At 44.9% G+C, this 15,083-nt stretch overlaps 2 protein-coding genes across 6 annotated transcripts in view; both read right to left on the reverse strand.

The window, feature by feature from the left end:
- LOC311147283 (disco-interacting protein 2 homolog B-A) overlaps positions 1 to 3,496 on the reverse strand; it is an 86,044-nt gene extending 82,548 nt beyond the window's left edge. The window contains exon 1 of the mRNA XM_084183967.1: positions 3,278 to 3,496. Within this exon, the coding sequence (XP_084040093.1) occupies positions 3,278 to 3,362 (85 nt within the window). The 5' untranslated portion in view covers positions 3,363 to 3,496. The remainder of the gene's footprint in view (positions 1 to 3,277) is intronic.
- Positions 3,497 to 7,530: 4,034 nt separating this feature from the next.
- Positions 7,531 to 15,083, reverse strand: part of LOC311147284 (cyclic AMP-dependent transcription factor ATF-7-like) — a gene marked incomplete at its 5' end in the record, with an annotated part of 51,595 nt that continues 44,042 nt past the window's right edge. For all 5 annotated transcript variants that reach the window (XM_084183972.1, XM_084183971.1, XM_084183969.1 and 2 more), the window contains 5 exons: positions 7,531 to 8,992; positions 9,922 to 10,018; positions 10,747 to 10,935; positions 13,967 to 14,107; positions 14,672 to 14,791. In XM_084183972.1, coding sequence (XP_084040098.1) covers positions 8,730 to 8,992; positions 9,922 to 10,018; positions 10,747 to 10,935; positions 13,967 to 14,107; positions 14,672 to 14,791 — 810 coding nt within the window. In that variant the 3' untranslated portion in view covers positions 7,531 to 8,729. The remainder of the gene's footprint in view (positions 8,993 to 9,921; positions 10,019 to 10,746; positions 10,936 to 13,966; positions 14,108 to 14,671; positions 14,792 to 15,083) is intronic.

Below are 15,083 nucleotides of genomic sequence, written 5' to 3' on the forward strand. Positions count from 1 at the left end.
TAGCGTAGCATAGCAATGTGCTGCAGATGTCCTTATTTTTCAGACTGGCCCCATTTCGCTGCCTCTGCGGCTGAGGCTGTTTCTGTCTGTTTCTCTAGCCTCCCGAGTGGCGCAGTGGTCTAAGGCACTGCATCGCAGTGCTAGCTGTGCCACTAGAGATCCTGGTTCGAATCCAGGCTCTGTCGTAGCCTGCCGCGACCGGGAGACCCATGGGGCTGCGCACAATTGGCCCAGTGTCGTTCAGGGTAGGGGAGGGAATGGCTGGCAGGGATGTAGCTCAGTTGGTAGAGCATGGCGTTTGCAATGCCAGGGTTGTGGGTTCGATTCCCACGGGGGGCCAGTATGAAAAATAAAAAATAAAAATGTATGCACTCACTAACTGTAAGTCGCTCTGGATAAGAGCGTCCGCTAAATGACTAAAAATGATTTTTTAAATGTAGATCCACTAGCTACCCTGCCTGGCTGGCTGGCCTAGATAGGAAGCAACTGGCAATAATCTGGTCTGGCCACATCAGCAGTAGGTGAGTCAGTAAATAGGTAAGGCAGGACCTCATCATATTGTCCACAAACACAGACAGATACCACACTATGCACGGCAGCATTGCTCCTGTGGCTCTAGTTTCATTTTCAAAAGAGAAAATGCAGAAAACAACAGTTTCCTATGGAACAATATGAGAGCAGCAACCGACAAACACCGACCTCTGTCATAGTCCTGCCTGCCTTACTATCCCAAAACACCAAGAATAATGTATCATTCCTGAGTAAACTCAGTGAACCCTTGCTGACGAAGGCAAATACCTCAACAAGCCTAATGCTTATGTAAACCTTGAGAAGAAAGGTGGGACATTTCTCAACTATCAATTAGGAGAAACAACAGTTAGTTAGGTCAGGTCAGTCATGCCTAGTCACTCCTGGCTGAACACCAACAAACACAACACGGGGGGGCTTTGAACACAGACACACCATCTTCCTAACTACGTCTGACCCCTCCCTTCCTTCCTTTCCTATAAGAGCTGCTCATTCCACTGCGGCACACCAAGGCTTGGTCCCAAATGGCACCCTATTTCCTATATAGTGCACTACCCTGGTCAAAAGTAGTGCATTATAGGCTAAAGGGAATAGGGTGCCATTTGGGACGCATTCAAAGAGTCTAGTTGAATGGCCTACTAAATGCCACCATGGCTGTGACCAGCTGAATGAAGCTCATTGTCCTCACTGGTCACTGGGGGCTTCACACAACACACACCCACAACTGGCTTGTTATTTAAGAGGACACTACGCTTGCCTCTGTTTTCCTCTAAGCAACCCAACAGGCATTTCCGCTCCGGTTCGGCTCTGTTCTGTGGTGGTGTTTGTTATGAACAGGGCAGGCAGGGTGGGGGACAAAATATGGTTCTGTGTAACCACATTTCCATCCAAATTCATACAGTATTTTTTTTTTATCACGACAGCTGTGATGGAAACAGGAAGTTTCAGTACAATTATATAAATGCAGACAGATAATTTGTTCATTCAACATGGTGGGATCTTTTTGTGTTAATTACGCGAGAAATGGCAGTGGAAATGCTATTAATGCGCAAATATTTATATAATAACCATCATATCGAAGTAAGCCTGGGAGTCATGCCATGATATGATGTGTGGTCCTCCCACTACGACTCGGGAAACAATGCAGTTTATTAGACTACAGATTAAATAAATGATGATGAACTTAACAGGGTGGCGAAAGTTCATGGTGATCTTGATGCTCCTTTCCAATAAATATTGAGGGCCTTATTCTGGTGACATGATGATCGATGCTTGACTGCCATTTGACAAATAAACCTATTCTCACTCTTATCCATAATAATCCCATTATGTAGACTAGCCTACCCACACACACTAGCCTACCCACACAGTCTTCCTACATGGAACATAGGCCTTGACTAGAATACAGTATGTACATATGAAGTGGGTAAAACAGTATGTAAACATTATTAAAGTGAACAGAGTTCAATGATTATGTACATAGGCAGCAGCCCCAGGGGAAGAAATGTTTCCACAAAACGGTGCACACTGTTCTTTAAAAGCCTTTTGAGGTACGTTTCCTCTGATTTGGTGAGTATGGCCTGATCAATGAGTGTGGCCATTAGAAATCGCAAAACTCGTGCAGCACACCATACAACAATCTCCTATGGGCAGCCATAATCACGCCATTCTTCAGCTGGCCGTTCAGTACAGAACTGTTTCCGTTTCATTAAATGCTTAACACCGCTCGGTCGTACTGAACGCACCCCAGGGCCTCACAATGATGTGATGGTGCAGCTGTTGGACTGGGAGGGAGGGGGCCTGTGCCACATGTGGCCACACACACACACAACAAACACTTCCCCACCCCAACTAACAGACACACAGCTCAAGCTCATATTGAGTGTGCCTATGCAAATGACGAAGCCTAAATGTCATTGGTGTGTCAAAAGGTTACTCTATCAGGTCAAGCCATGCAGAGGGCCGTATGATATCACATCCTGTCCTACGCTAAGAGGTTGTCTCATAGCAACATATTAAAGCCTAGAGACCACAGGTGAATGTACTGTATGATAGGTGATGAGTATCATTACTCATGTTTCATCTCAAAGGCTGTTGTAGTTACTCCCATTCTGCAGTCACAAACCCACACAGCGAGTCGCAGGTTGTGCAATGCAGAAATACTCGACTGAAACCCCCACATTGCATTGCTACATTCACTGACTGGTGGTGTTACCATGGTACCACCAGTCTCAGGTTAACACAGTTACATACTGGTTCTAGACACCAACCATGAATTGATGGTCAAGGAGATACATGATTACCAAATTTAGCAGATGATTCTGACAAGTTTGGCTTTGAAGTTCAATCATGGATATGTAGAGAATACAGATTAATCAATTACTTTCTATATAGAACAGCTATGAAATGATCGATTTGAATGATTGAACCTAGTCTAGTACGAGACCCATCACAGACAAGAGAACCCATGGCCACGGTTGAGCCATTCTCGTTCTTCTGTCTGTCAATGCAATGCTAGCAGAAAAGGGTTGCTAGCTGGCTAGCCATCCAGACATTACTGGCTGAATATGATTGTGTGTCTATGTTAGCTTCAAATGTTGCTATTGACCTTGTATATTAATAGAGATACATAATACATAGTGCTAATTTGAGCGATGCCGGTGGTGGTTAGCTAGCAAGCTACATGGTGTGAATTTGAATTCACTCCCTAACGTTAGCTTGGTAGCCTCATCATCATCACCCTCCTTACCTTCCGATAGCTCCAATTGCAACTCCGCCAAATGGTCTCGAACCTCTTTCGGTATACCGGACAAATCCACGCCACGGTCCGCCATGACGTAAAAAGAATACAACGAAGTGTGCCTTAATTAAAACGAAATCTCTTCTGTTTTGAAATAGTCCCTTCAAGACACGAAACATGCATTTGAATTGAAGAGACAATCCATTCGGCCGACTGCTCCCTCCGCCATAATGGAGAGAATTCACCAATGGCAAATAATGAACGGTCACGTGATCTCTCGTGTGTACTATAATCACACTAGCGGCCTGGCAAATTACTGCATCCAAAACATGGTATATGTCGAGACATACAGCTTGTGCTCCCTCTCGTGTTGATCTAGAGATGTTACAACTATGTACAATAAAACGGATTACATGTGCATCAGTACAGTTTAACTTGTAAACTTGATTTGTATGACACATTAAAGATAAGTATATGACTACTCACTCAGGTTTTCATACCAACGTGTGGCCTTGCTGGACTACCATCTCATATGCTTCTCAGTGTGCATTATAGACTGTATAAAATGTGCATGACTCCAATATCAGGGTTTTCCCTTAAGACAATGTTAAGGTGGCCACCTTGCTGATACCCTGGGTCACCTTAGAGAAAATATGAAAACATTTGGATAAAAAAAATTACTCCCTTAGACTGTTAAGGAACTTATTTCATCAATTGTGTTCCAGAAGTTAGCTAGTAGGGGTTAATTTGGAAGGATCAGTCAGGTGGCGGTGAAGGCTAAATGACGTGACGACGGATAACTTGCGCACTGGCCCACGCCAAGAAACCACCTTCGCCTGTTTTTGAGCCAGGAAAAAAACTCTGAATATACCAAATTTCTCTCTGGTCCTCGATGTTGACTATTGGCTCTATCCTTATTGTCCTCAGTAAATCTCTGATGTAGTTACAGGTGGCAACACGTGGCAAGCATGCATTTAGTGATTACAAGAGAAGGATTGCACAGATTAGTTGGCCAAAGATCTTCAGTACAGGGATAGGCTACTACAGAATTGAGCAATCAATGAAAAGACCATGTAACACACACACACACACACACACACACACACAGAGACGGAGACAGAGCTGCACTTCCTAACCTCCTGCCAAATGTATGACCATATTAGAGACACATACTTCCCTCAGATTACACAGACCCACAAAGAATTCGAAAACAAATCCAATGTCTATTGGGTGAAATACCACAGTGTGCCATCACAGCAGCAAGATCTGTGACCTGTTGCCACAAGAAAAGGGCAACCAGTGAAGAACAAACACCATTGTAAATACAACCCATATGTTTATTTATTTTCCCTTTTGTACTTTAACTATTTGCACATCGTTACTACACTGTATTTAGCCATAATATGACATTTGAAATGTCTCTATTCCTTTGGAACTTTTGTCATGTTTACTGTTAATTTTTATTGTTTATTTCACTTTTCTTTATTATCTATTTCACTTGCTTTGGCAATGTTAACATACGTTTCCCATGCCAATAAAGCCCCTTATATTGAAATTGAATTGCGAGAGAGGCAAGAGAGAGGAGAGACTTATGTGAAATTGTCTGAATCAAATATTACAGAAACAGTTGATATCCATTAAGTTATTTTGTTTAATTAAAGCTGCAGCACAGTAAGTGTTCATAGTAGTTTCACTTAGACATGCATGGAAAAGTAAATATATTCATATAGCCTAGTACAGATATGTACAGTACAATAAGGACAATTTCAGAAATTATCAGTCCAACAATTATTTCATGGGAGTGCGAATGAACAATTAAAATACAAAAAAAAAGAAACTTTTACAATTGTCTTCTCATATGTAAAATTGTTATTTTTCTTATACAATTCTGTTACTTGTTCACAACAACTGTTAATATTTTGAGAGGGATAAAAAAAAACATTGATATCCATGAAAACAATGCAACAATAACTTAAGTTGATTTGTGAGTAACGGGCAGTGCAGACAGAGCAGAGTTCCAGCCATAGGATTAGAATCATGATTCCAATTCTATGGTTCCGGCATAGTCCGGCTGATACAAACAGTTGGGTTAAAGTAACAGTCTTTTTGACAGGAAAAACAGAAGACATTAATGTACTAAAACAAATACATTTCTATATCTTATCATTACAACACAAAAATATATAACAGAAGAAGCGTTTATCATGCCAGAGTATTTATATAGTCCTCGTGACAATAGCACGCAATTAAGAAAATACCAAAAACAAAAATGGGAGAAGAACAAAGTGCCAATGACAATCAACTGACATGAACGCTAAATAAAGTTGAGTTTTTTTCCATTTCATATGAACAATCGTCTATTTCTAAAGGGACAGCTAGCTAGTGCCAGCTCAGAGTACTACACAACACCAGACAGGGTCACCATTGGGACGGTCACTGTAGGGTCGCACACCAAATCGCACCATATTCCCTATATAGTGCACTAATTTTGACCAGAGCCCTGGTCAAAAGTAGTGTAATAAAATCGGGAATAGGGTTTACCATTGGGACTGTAGTAGAATGACAAAGCGGTTCAGTCATTTGTGAGACGTGTCAAGTAGTTACTGAGTAGCAATCCCTTGTTGGGCCGGTTTCCCGAACACAGATTGAGTCTATCCATGAACTAAGAAGTACCTTCAATTGAGAATATCCATTGACATGCTTTTTAGTCTAGAACTAGGTTTAATCTGGATCCGGGAAATAAGCCCATTATGTTTAAAATACATTATCAAGACAAAAGAAATAGCAAACTTTTCATGTTACTGAAAGATAACCTATATTCAGGACAAAACAAAAAGTTTACACAAAAACAAACAAAACAAAACAAAGAATTAAAGATAAACCTGCATATTTTTGTGCATTTAGACATGCCCTTATGTTTTTTTGGACAGATACCCTAGTTATTTCTGCAGGATTACACACTGCAAATGGTTACACATACATTAGCTAGATGGTGGGGGAAGTTCCATACAAATGCAAAAAAACAACAAGATTATCACTTGTTTAGATGGCTGTTTTTCTAAAACAAAATGTCTAAAACTAAAATGGGGGGGGATCCCTGAAGAATTTAAACAGTTCCGAGACCTCCATAGTTCTGAAAGAATTTCCCTCAAAGTCCCATGTTCCATTCCCATCCTTGTGAGAGAAGGTAATGGTCATATTAGTCCACTAGATGGCAGCTTAACACACACAACATTGATCATGTGTTGAGACACCATGTTGCCATTTTACTCCTGATATTTGAAGGAATCTACTACTATATGAAAAATTCTCAGCATGTAAAAAAAGTTAATCAGTTGTTACCCATTGCTAATGGCTTTTAATTTCCGAGATAATTTTTTTATTCCTAAGGCAGAACAATAATGTTTTTTCATGCAACCCAATAATCTTTGAGGAGGATGTCGGCAGCACGAAAGTGATTCTTTAAGGCAAAATCGTTTTCAAACACATAGTGTGTGTGTGTGTGTGTGTAGCAGTGAGTCCTGATCCATAGTATGACACTCAGTTTATGTGTTTGTTCAGATTTGTCAGTGCCGTTTGTAAAGACACTCACATACATACACACATCCACACACACATATACACACATACATACATACATACATACATACATACATACACACACACACACACACACACACACACACACACATACATACATACACACATACACGCTAAAAGGGTAACATGGCTTTGTTTTGGATAGAGTCATTAATAAAGAACAGCCAGGTTCGTGTTCATTAGTGCACTCAATGGAAAACGTTTTATAACGTTTTGCAACGGCAAAAGAAAATGAGCATTTCTTATTGAACAAGTCCAGGTTGTGCCTCGTTGTTTCAGTCCGTTTTGTTGTGTTTGGTACTTAATGTTTGAACAAGCCTGGAGACTTCAGAGTAGCCCATCACGCTCCAGAAAGCAGCAAGGATGAACTACTAAAGAACGAGAAGGTTTAAGGAAACAGAGGAGAGCGATAAAGGCCAGTTAGAAGCAAAGCTTTCTGTCAGCTAAGATTTCAGAAAAGATGGTAATGACATACATTTAGAAAAATAAATACGAAAATTGGGAATGGGAATGAGGAAATGGTTAGACAGGGGAGAGGGGAGGGGGGAGGGGGGAGGGGGGAGGGGGGAGAGGGGAGGGGGGAGAGGGGAGAGGGGAGGGGGGAGGGGGGAGAGGGGAGAGGGGAGGGGTTGGATTTGTTTAGCGTCAGATACGGTCCCAAAGAAATTCTGAAGCTCGATGTAAAAAGCCTTTCTCTTTTAAGTGTATAAATGATTTGTAAATGGCAGTATACACTAAATATATTACTTTTAGCTTTCCGTTTCTGTCACACTGAATTTGGTTCTCTATGGCCCAAGCTGCAAATAATAATGTGCCGATAAACTTATAAAAAGAAAGCTGCACAGGAATACAACAAAGATGTAAATATAAAAATAAGTCACATGCTACCAAACCAGATCTTATTTTATCAGACCTTGAATCAACAAACTGCTTGATGTACATAAATATACACACACCCCACACACACTTTATTAAATGTATCATAAAAGCGCTAAAAATGAGGTCAAGCTTTTTCGTGAACGACTGCGACAGATCCTCGAAATGAAACCACTTACAAAACTGCTAGGGATTCAACAGACCAAATAGAAAATATTTTAGATCTGACCATCTTGAGGTATACAAAACTGTTGGATCTTTGGAGTTGGAGCTTCAATTATTAAAACCCATTTTTGTGTGGGAATAAAACGTGTTAACATGTGCAGGAGAGCAATGACACAACTCCCTGTTCCAATAGTGTGGATCCCTGCAGTGATCAGGGTTTTGGTATATCACTTGATAAACAACAAACATGAATCAATTCAATGTTGAGTGTATGTGTCAGGTATGTGTGTGTTACCGTGTGTTAGAGTCTGAGTGTCCGAGTTCATCACAATGACAGTTACGACACTCGGGACGATGCTATGCAGTCCTACAGTCCTGTGAAGTTCATAAGGGCTTGAGGGTGGCTTGAGGGTGAGGCAAGGTGAGAGGGTTGTAGGGTGATTGGGGGGGGGGGGAGGATACGAGGGGTGTGGAGTCCAGCCCCTGTATGTAGTCTATATATGGCATAGTGAACAGAACAAGAAGCTCTTTTTCTCCTATCGTCCCGGTCCATTCCCAGAAGGCTGTTGTTGCTGAGCTCCAGCAAGGCTCCAGGCCTGACACAAAGTTGCTGACACAAAATGGCCGCCACAGCACAGGCAGAGAGGAGGGAGGTTGTATCATGTAACTACTCCTCAGGTTGATTTTACTAGGAAGGCATGTTGCCCTCTTCCTTCTCTACCCTCTCCTCTGCTTTCCTCCTGCCCCTGTGTAGGCTGGTGCCTGGTGGTGTGTTTACCATAGAGTCCCGGGCCGTGGCGTGTGATACGCTCATTGCTCATCATCTGGCAGAGTGGTGCGACTGTGTGGCCATGATGACGTGGGAGGAGGGTCCATCCCTCCCGTCTCTCCCTCCATCCCTCTCTCCTCTCCTCTGCTGGTGCTGACCCATCCCAGCCAGCACAGACATGGCCTCGGCGGCCGCCTGGGCATTTATGCCGTTGGGGCCCGAGGAAGGAGAGGGGCTGGGCAGGGAGCTGTGCTGGATGACGGGTGCTGGGGAGCCGGTGGGCTCCGACACGTCTTTCATAGTACTGTCTTCTCCTACAGCACAGAGACACAAGAGTTACAAGGATGAGTTTACCAGAGATACTCTACATGGTAGAAAGAACAGAGCCACCAGAAACCACAACAAGCTATTTCAATCACTTAACCCCCATTAATGAAGACATTTAGCATATGTACTTACTGGCTCATTGGTTCTAACAACAAAGTATTTTTGTTATTCCTACCATGGCCATCTAGAGATCTGAACTAGCCACTGACTAAGCCAAGGTAGTGATCTGAACTAGCCACTGACTAAGCCAAGGTAGTGATCTGAACTAGCCACTGATTAAGCCAAGGTAGTGATCTGAACTAGACGCTGACTAAGCCAAGGTAGTGATCTGAACTAGACGCTGACTAAGCCAAGGTAGTGATCTGAACTAGACGCTGACTAAGCCAAGGTAGTGATCTGAACTAGACGCTGACTAAGCCAAGGTAGTGATCTGAACTAGACGCTGACTAAGCCAAGGTAGTGATCTGAACTAGACGCTGACTAAGCCAAGGTAGTGATCTGAACTAGACGCTGACTAAGCCAAGGTAGTGATCTGAACTAGACGCTGACTAAGCCAAGGTAGTGATCTGAACTAGACGCTGACTAAGCCAAGGTAGTGATCTGAACTAGACGCTGACTAAGCCAAGGTAGTGATCTGAACTAGACGCTGACTAAGCCAAGGTAGTGATCTGAACTAGACGCTGACTAAGCCAAGGTAGTGATCTGAACTAGACGCTGACTAAGCCAAGGTAGTGATCTGAACTAGACGCTGACTAAGCCAAGGTAGTGATCTGAACTAGCCACTGACTAAGCCAAGGTAGTGATCTGAACTAGCCACTGTAGACTTGACTATATAACGTTATACAATGCCTTTCATCCAACAGCCTGAGGAGAGGTTTCAGTGTGTTTTCTAGATGCTGCTAGATAGCAGGCTCACCCATGTTCTTCTGTAGAGTGGTGACAGGGCAGTCCTTATGAGCCAGCAGCAGCTGCTTGAGATGAGCCACCTCGTTCCTCAGAAGAGACACCTCATTCTGAAGAGACACAGTAACACAATGAGTCAATACTATTATTATTAATAATTACAATAACAATGAGTCAATGCTGTTGTTATAATTACAATAATAATGAGTCAATACTGTTGTTATTAATAATTACAATAATAATAATAATGTCAATACTGTTGTTATTAATAAAAATAATAATAATAATAATAATAATAATAATAATAATGAGTCAATACTGCTGTGTTTTCTCACACGAATACACAGAGAGAGAGGGTCTGAAGTCACTGTTGATGAAGCAAACAAGAGTGATATATATTTATTTATGTATTATTTTGACTGGGACAGATTTAGCAGGCTGGCTAGTTTATCTGTAGTCCCTGGGCAGATGGATAAAAACATTGAAGAAAGCAGCATGGTATGCACATCTCAAACGTATGGGGCAGGAATAAAGCATTGAGGACTGAATAGCAGCATTAAACTGTGTGCAAGTTTTCATTTTTTTCCTCTGCCATTACTGTTGACTCACACCGACACAGAGAAAGGCAATGGATAATACTGAGACATTTAGATTGACTTTTCAAACTGGTTGATAGAAATATCTCAATGAGTGGGTGGTTCAAAGAAAGGACAGATGAGAGCAGAATACAGTGCAATCTTGAAAACGCGCACTCACACACCCACCCTCCCACACACTCACACACCCACACCCACCCACCCTCCCACACACTCACACACCCACCCTCCCACACACCCACCGCCAGGAAGACGTTCATGGAGGAGAGCTCCTCGGCCTTCTTCTCTAAGGAGTTGACCCAGACTTTGCGTTTCTGTCGGCAGCGCGAGGCGGCTGCCCGGTTCCTCTCCAGGAAACGCTGTCGTCTATCATCCGGGTCGTCCTCCGCCGCACGCCGCCGCCGACCACCGGTAGGCTGAGCAGGAGACACCTGGGGGGGAGAGAGAGCGAGAGAGAAAGAGAGAGTCATGGCAGCAGGCAGACAGGGGTATAGACTGAGGGGGAGTGGGCTAGACAGATTGAGCTCAACACTGGAAGTCTTTTAGTGGCTAAATTATAATTTTGCATTTTAAAGCCCCTCTACTGATGTCAATGAACCAAGAGTCATGAAGATCCAAGTCAAGAGGGTTTTGATCATTTTCTATTGTGGCCACAGAGTATAAGTCTCCATTTATATTCTTTACAATTAACATGCGTGTGTGTATCCTCATTCCTCCTAAGTGGAGATTTTATTTTTTCTACCTCACTCACCTGTCCATCTCCTCATTTGAATTCTATGCGGTCACTGTCACTTGTCCACTCAAGCTTAACATTGTTGTCATCTATCGCCCACCAGGTGCCCTTAGAGAGTTCCTCAACGAGCATGACACCTTGATAAGCTCATTTCCTGACGATGGCTCACCGCTCATCATTCTGGGCGACTTCAACCTCCCGACATCTGCCTTTGATTAATTTCTTTCCACCTCTTTCTTTCCCCTCCTTGCCTCTTTTGACCTCACCAGTCCCCTCCCACTCACAAGGCAGGCAATACGCTTGATCTCATCTTTACTAGAGACTGTTCCCCCTCCAGGTCTCTGATCACTACTTTGCTTCCTTTTCTCTCTCCCTTTCCTCCAACCCTACCCACTCAGCCCCTACCCAGATGGTCACTTGCCGTTTCAATCTTCGCTTTCCCTCCCCACTACTCTCTCCTCTTCTATCCCATCATCTCTTCCTTCTGCTACATCCTTCTCCCTCCTGTCTCGTGATTCTGCCTCTTCGACCCTACTCTCCTCCCTTTCCGCATCCTATGACTCGCACTGTCCCCTTTCCTCCCGGCCGGCTCGGCCCTACCCGCCTGCGCCGTGGCTGAGTGGCTCATTGTGAGCTTACAGAACAGGGCTAGGACACTTCCTTCCACCTTTATCCTCCACCCGCTCCCTCCTCCCTCTCTGCGGATGACTTTGTCACCCACTTTGAAAAGAAGGTTGACGACATCCGCTCCTCATTCACTCAGCCTATTGAGTCCACTGATCCCACTTACACAGGACTACCCTACGCTTCGACCTCTTTCTCCCCTCTCTCTCCACATGAAATCCTGAGACTAGTGAGGACCGGCCGCCCGACAACCTGCCCGCTCGACCCCATCCCCTCCTCCAGACCATCTCTGGAGACCTTCTCCCATTCCTTACTTCCCTCATCAACACATCCCTGACCACTGGCCAGAGTTGCTCCCCTCCTCAAGAAACCAACACTCAACCTCTCTGACGTCAAAAACTACAGACCGGTATGTATCCCTTCTTTCTTTTCTTTCCAAAACACTTGACCGTGCAGTCTCTGACCAACTCTCTCACTATCTCTCTCAGAAATAACTTCTTAACCCTAACCATCCCTTCTTTCTTTTCTTTCCAAAACACTTGACCGTGCAGTCTCTGACCAACTCTCTCACTATCTCTCTCAGAAATAACTTCTTAACCCTAACCAGTCAGGCTTCAAGATGTGTCACTCAACCGAGACTGTTCTCTTCTGTGTCACGGAGGCTCTATGCACTGCCAAAGCTGACTCACTCTCCTCCTAGATCTATCCACTGCCTTCGACACCGTGAACCATCAGATTCACCTCCCCACCCTCTCAGAGCAGGGCGTCTCAGGTTCTGCACACTCTTGGATTGCATCCTACCTGGCAGGCTTGCTCCTACCAGGTGACGTGGAGAGGATCTGCCCCACGTACTCTCACTACTGGTGTCCCCCAGATCTCAGTTCAAAGCCCTCTCCTCTTCTCTCTATACACCAAGTCACTCGGCTCTATCAAATCCTCACATGGTCTCTCCGATCATTGCTAAGATGGTGGATGACAACTTATTTTCTGTTTCCCTTCTTCTGACGCCCAGGTTGCGACACGCATCTCTGCGTGCCTGGCAGATATCTCAGCTTGGATGTCAGCCAATCAACCTTGGCAAAATGGAGCTGCTCTTCCTCCCGGAGAAGGCCTGCCCACTTCATCACGGTTGACAACTCCACGGTGTCCCCCTCCCAGACTGCAAAGAAACTTGGCGTGACCCTGGATAAACACCAACATCCATAGAGTCCGACCCTACCTCACACAGGAAGTGACGCAGGTCATAATCCTGGCACTTGTCATCTCCAGTCTGGACTACTGCAACTCACTGTTGGTTGGGCTCCCCGCTTGTGCCATCAAACCCTTGCAACTTATCCAGAACGCCGCAGCCAGCATGGTGTTCAACCTTCCCAAGATCTCCCATGTCACTCTGCTCCTCCGCACACTCCACTGGCTTCCAGTCGAAGCGCGCATCCATTACAAGACCATGGTACTTGCCTACAGAGCAGCAAGAGGAACTGCCCCTCTCTCCCTACCTTCAGACTATGCTCAAACCCTACACCCCAACCTGAGTACTACCAAGTTCTGCCTCTCGTCTCCTGGCCCTCCCACCCCTACGGGAGGGAATCTCCCGCTCAGCCCAGTCAAAGTTATTCTCTGTCCTGGCTTCCCACAGAGTCCCTGCCCATCTTCTGAAACCACCTCACCACCACTGACTTTGCTGATAGCTACTTTTTTTAAAGGAAAAAATGAGCTTAAGATATGTGATTGTCCCACCTAGCTATCTTAAGATGAATGCACTCTGTATTTTGCTCTGGATAAGAGCGTCTGCTAAATTACTCAAATGTAAAATGTGTGTGTCCACGTCTCCATGTTGTCCTACCTGTGGCTGTGCAGGGGAGGGTCCATGTCTCCATGTTGTCCTACCTGTGGCTGTGCAGGGGAGGGTCCATGTCTCCATGTTGTCCTACCTGTGGCTGTGCAGGGGAGGGTCCATGTCTCCATGTTGTCCTACCTGTGGCTGTGCAGGGGAGGGTCCATGTCTCCATGTTGTCCTACCTGTGGCTGTGCGGGGAGGGTCCATGTCTCCATGTTGTCCTACCTGTGGCTGTGCGGGGAGGGTCCATGTCTCCATGTTGTCCTACCTGTGGCTGTGCGGGCGAGGGTGCGTCTGGGTGCTGCACCAATAGCTGGCTCTGCTCCATCCTCTGGGGGTGCATGGGGCTGCCGGCCACACCCCCCATCTGACCCCCTGAACTCTGCTGTGCTAGTGCTGCCTTCAGCCTCTACAGGAGACAGGACAACCAGGGCCATGTTAACAGTAACCCCACACACACACACATATAACTATATAGACAGACAGACAACCACACACACAGACAGAAATAAACAGACACACACACACCTGCTCATTCATGTTATCACTCCCAATGTACCTGCTTAAACACACCTGTTTATGTATCTGATCTTTTCCTATACAAGCACTCCGAATGTTCATCAAAACTATTATTGGACTGCAATCTCTGTCATGTGATGAACAAACAGAGATAGAGGGAGGGAGGGAACGCAATAGGGCAACAAAGAAGGAAAGAAAGAAGGAAAGAAAGAAAGAAGGAGAGAGAGAAAGAGAGAGTGAGAGAGAAGGAACGGTGAACCGGAGCAAGACAGAGAGACAGAGAAAAGCAAGATGAAAAGCGAGAGACAGATGGCGAGTGAGCCAGAGCGACAGATATAGTGAGCGAGAGAGAGAGAGAGCAAGAAAGAGAGAGCGAGAGAGCGAGGGCGAGAGAGAGAGAGCGAGAGCGAGAGAGAGAGAGAGCGAGAGAGAGAGAGAGAGAGAGAGCGCTCACCATCTTGGCCTCAGAGTGTGTGGTGTACCCGGAGGGGGAGTTGGAGCCACTGCTGCCGCCTCCAATAGGAGGACCAGGGATGCCGGGAATGTTGGGCACCATGTGCATGGGCCGAGCCAGCTGGAGACAGAACACACACACACTTTAACGACCTAGCTAGGTCGGGGCTCAGGCTGGCAAAGTCAGAAACTACCTCAATGTCAGTCTTTTCAAACTGCTTCATATATGCTTCTATGTGAATTAATACACATTGTAGACGACTAGTGCAAGCATACAATTTCATTATTTTATCAAACTTTCTGATTGAGATGTTATTACTCCCTTAGCGAAGGTCAGCTTCCACGTCAATCAGAATTGGCAACAACCACCATTCCCAAACCAGACAAGGACAGACAGATGGGTGAAGGCAGGG

Source organism: Coregonus lavaretus (genome assembly GCF_964263955.1).
Source record: "Coregonus lavaretus genome assembly, chromosome: 20".
Lineage (NCBI taxonomy): Eukaryota > Metazoa > Chordata > Actinopteri > Salmoniformes > Salmonidae > Coregonus > Coregonus lavaretus.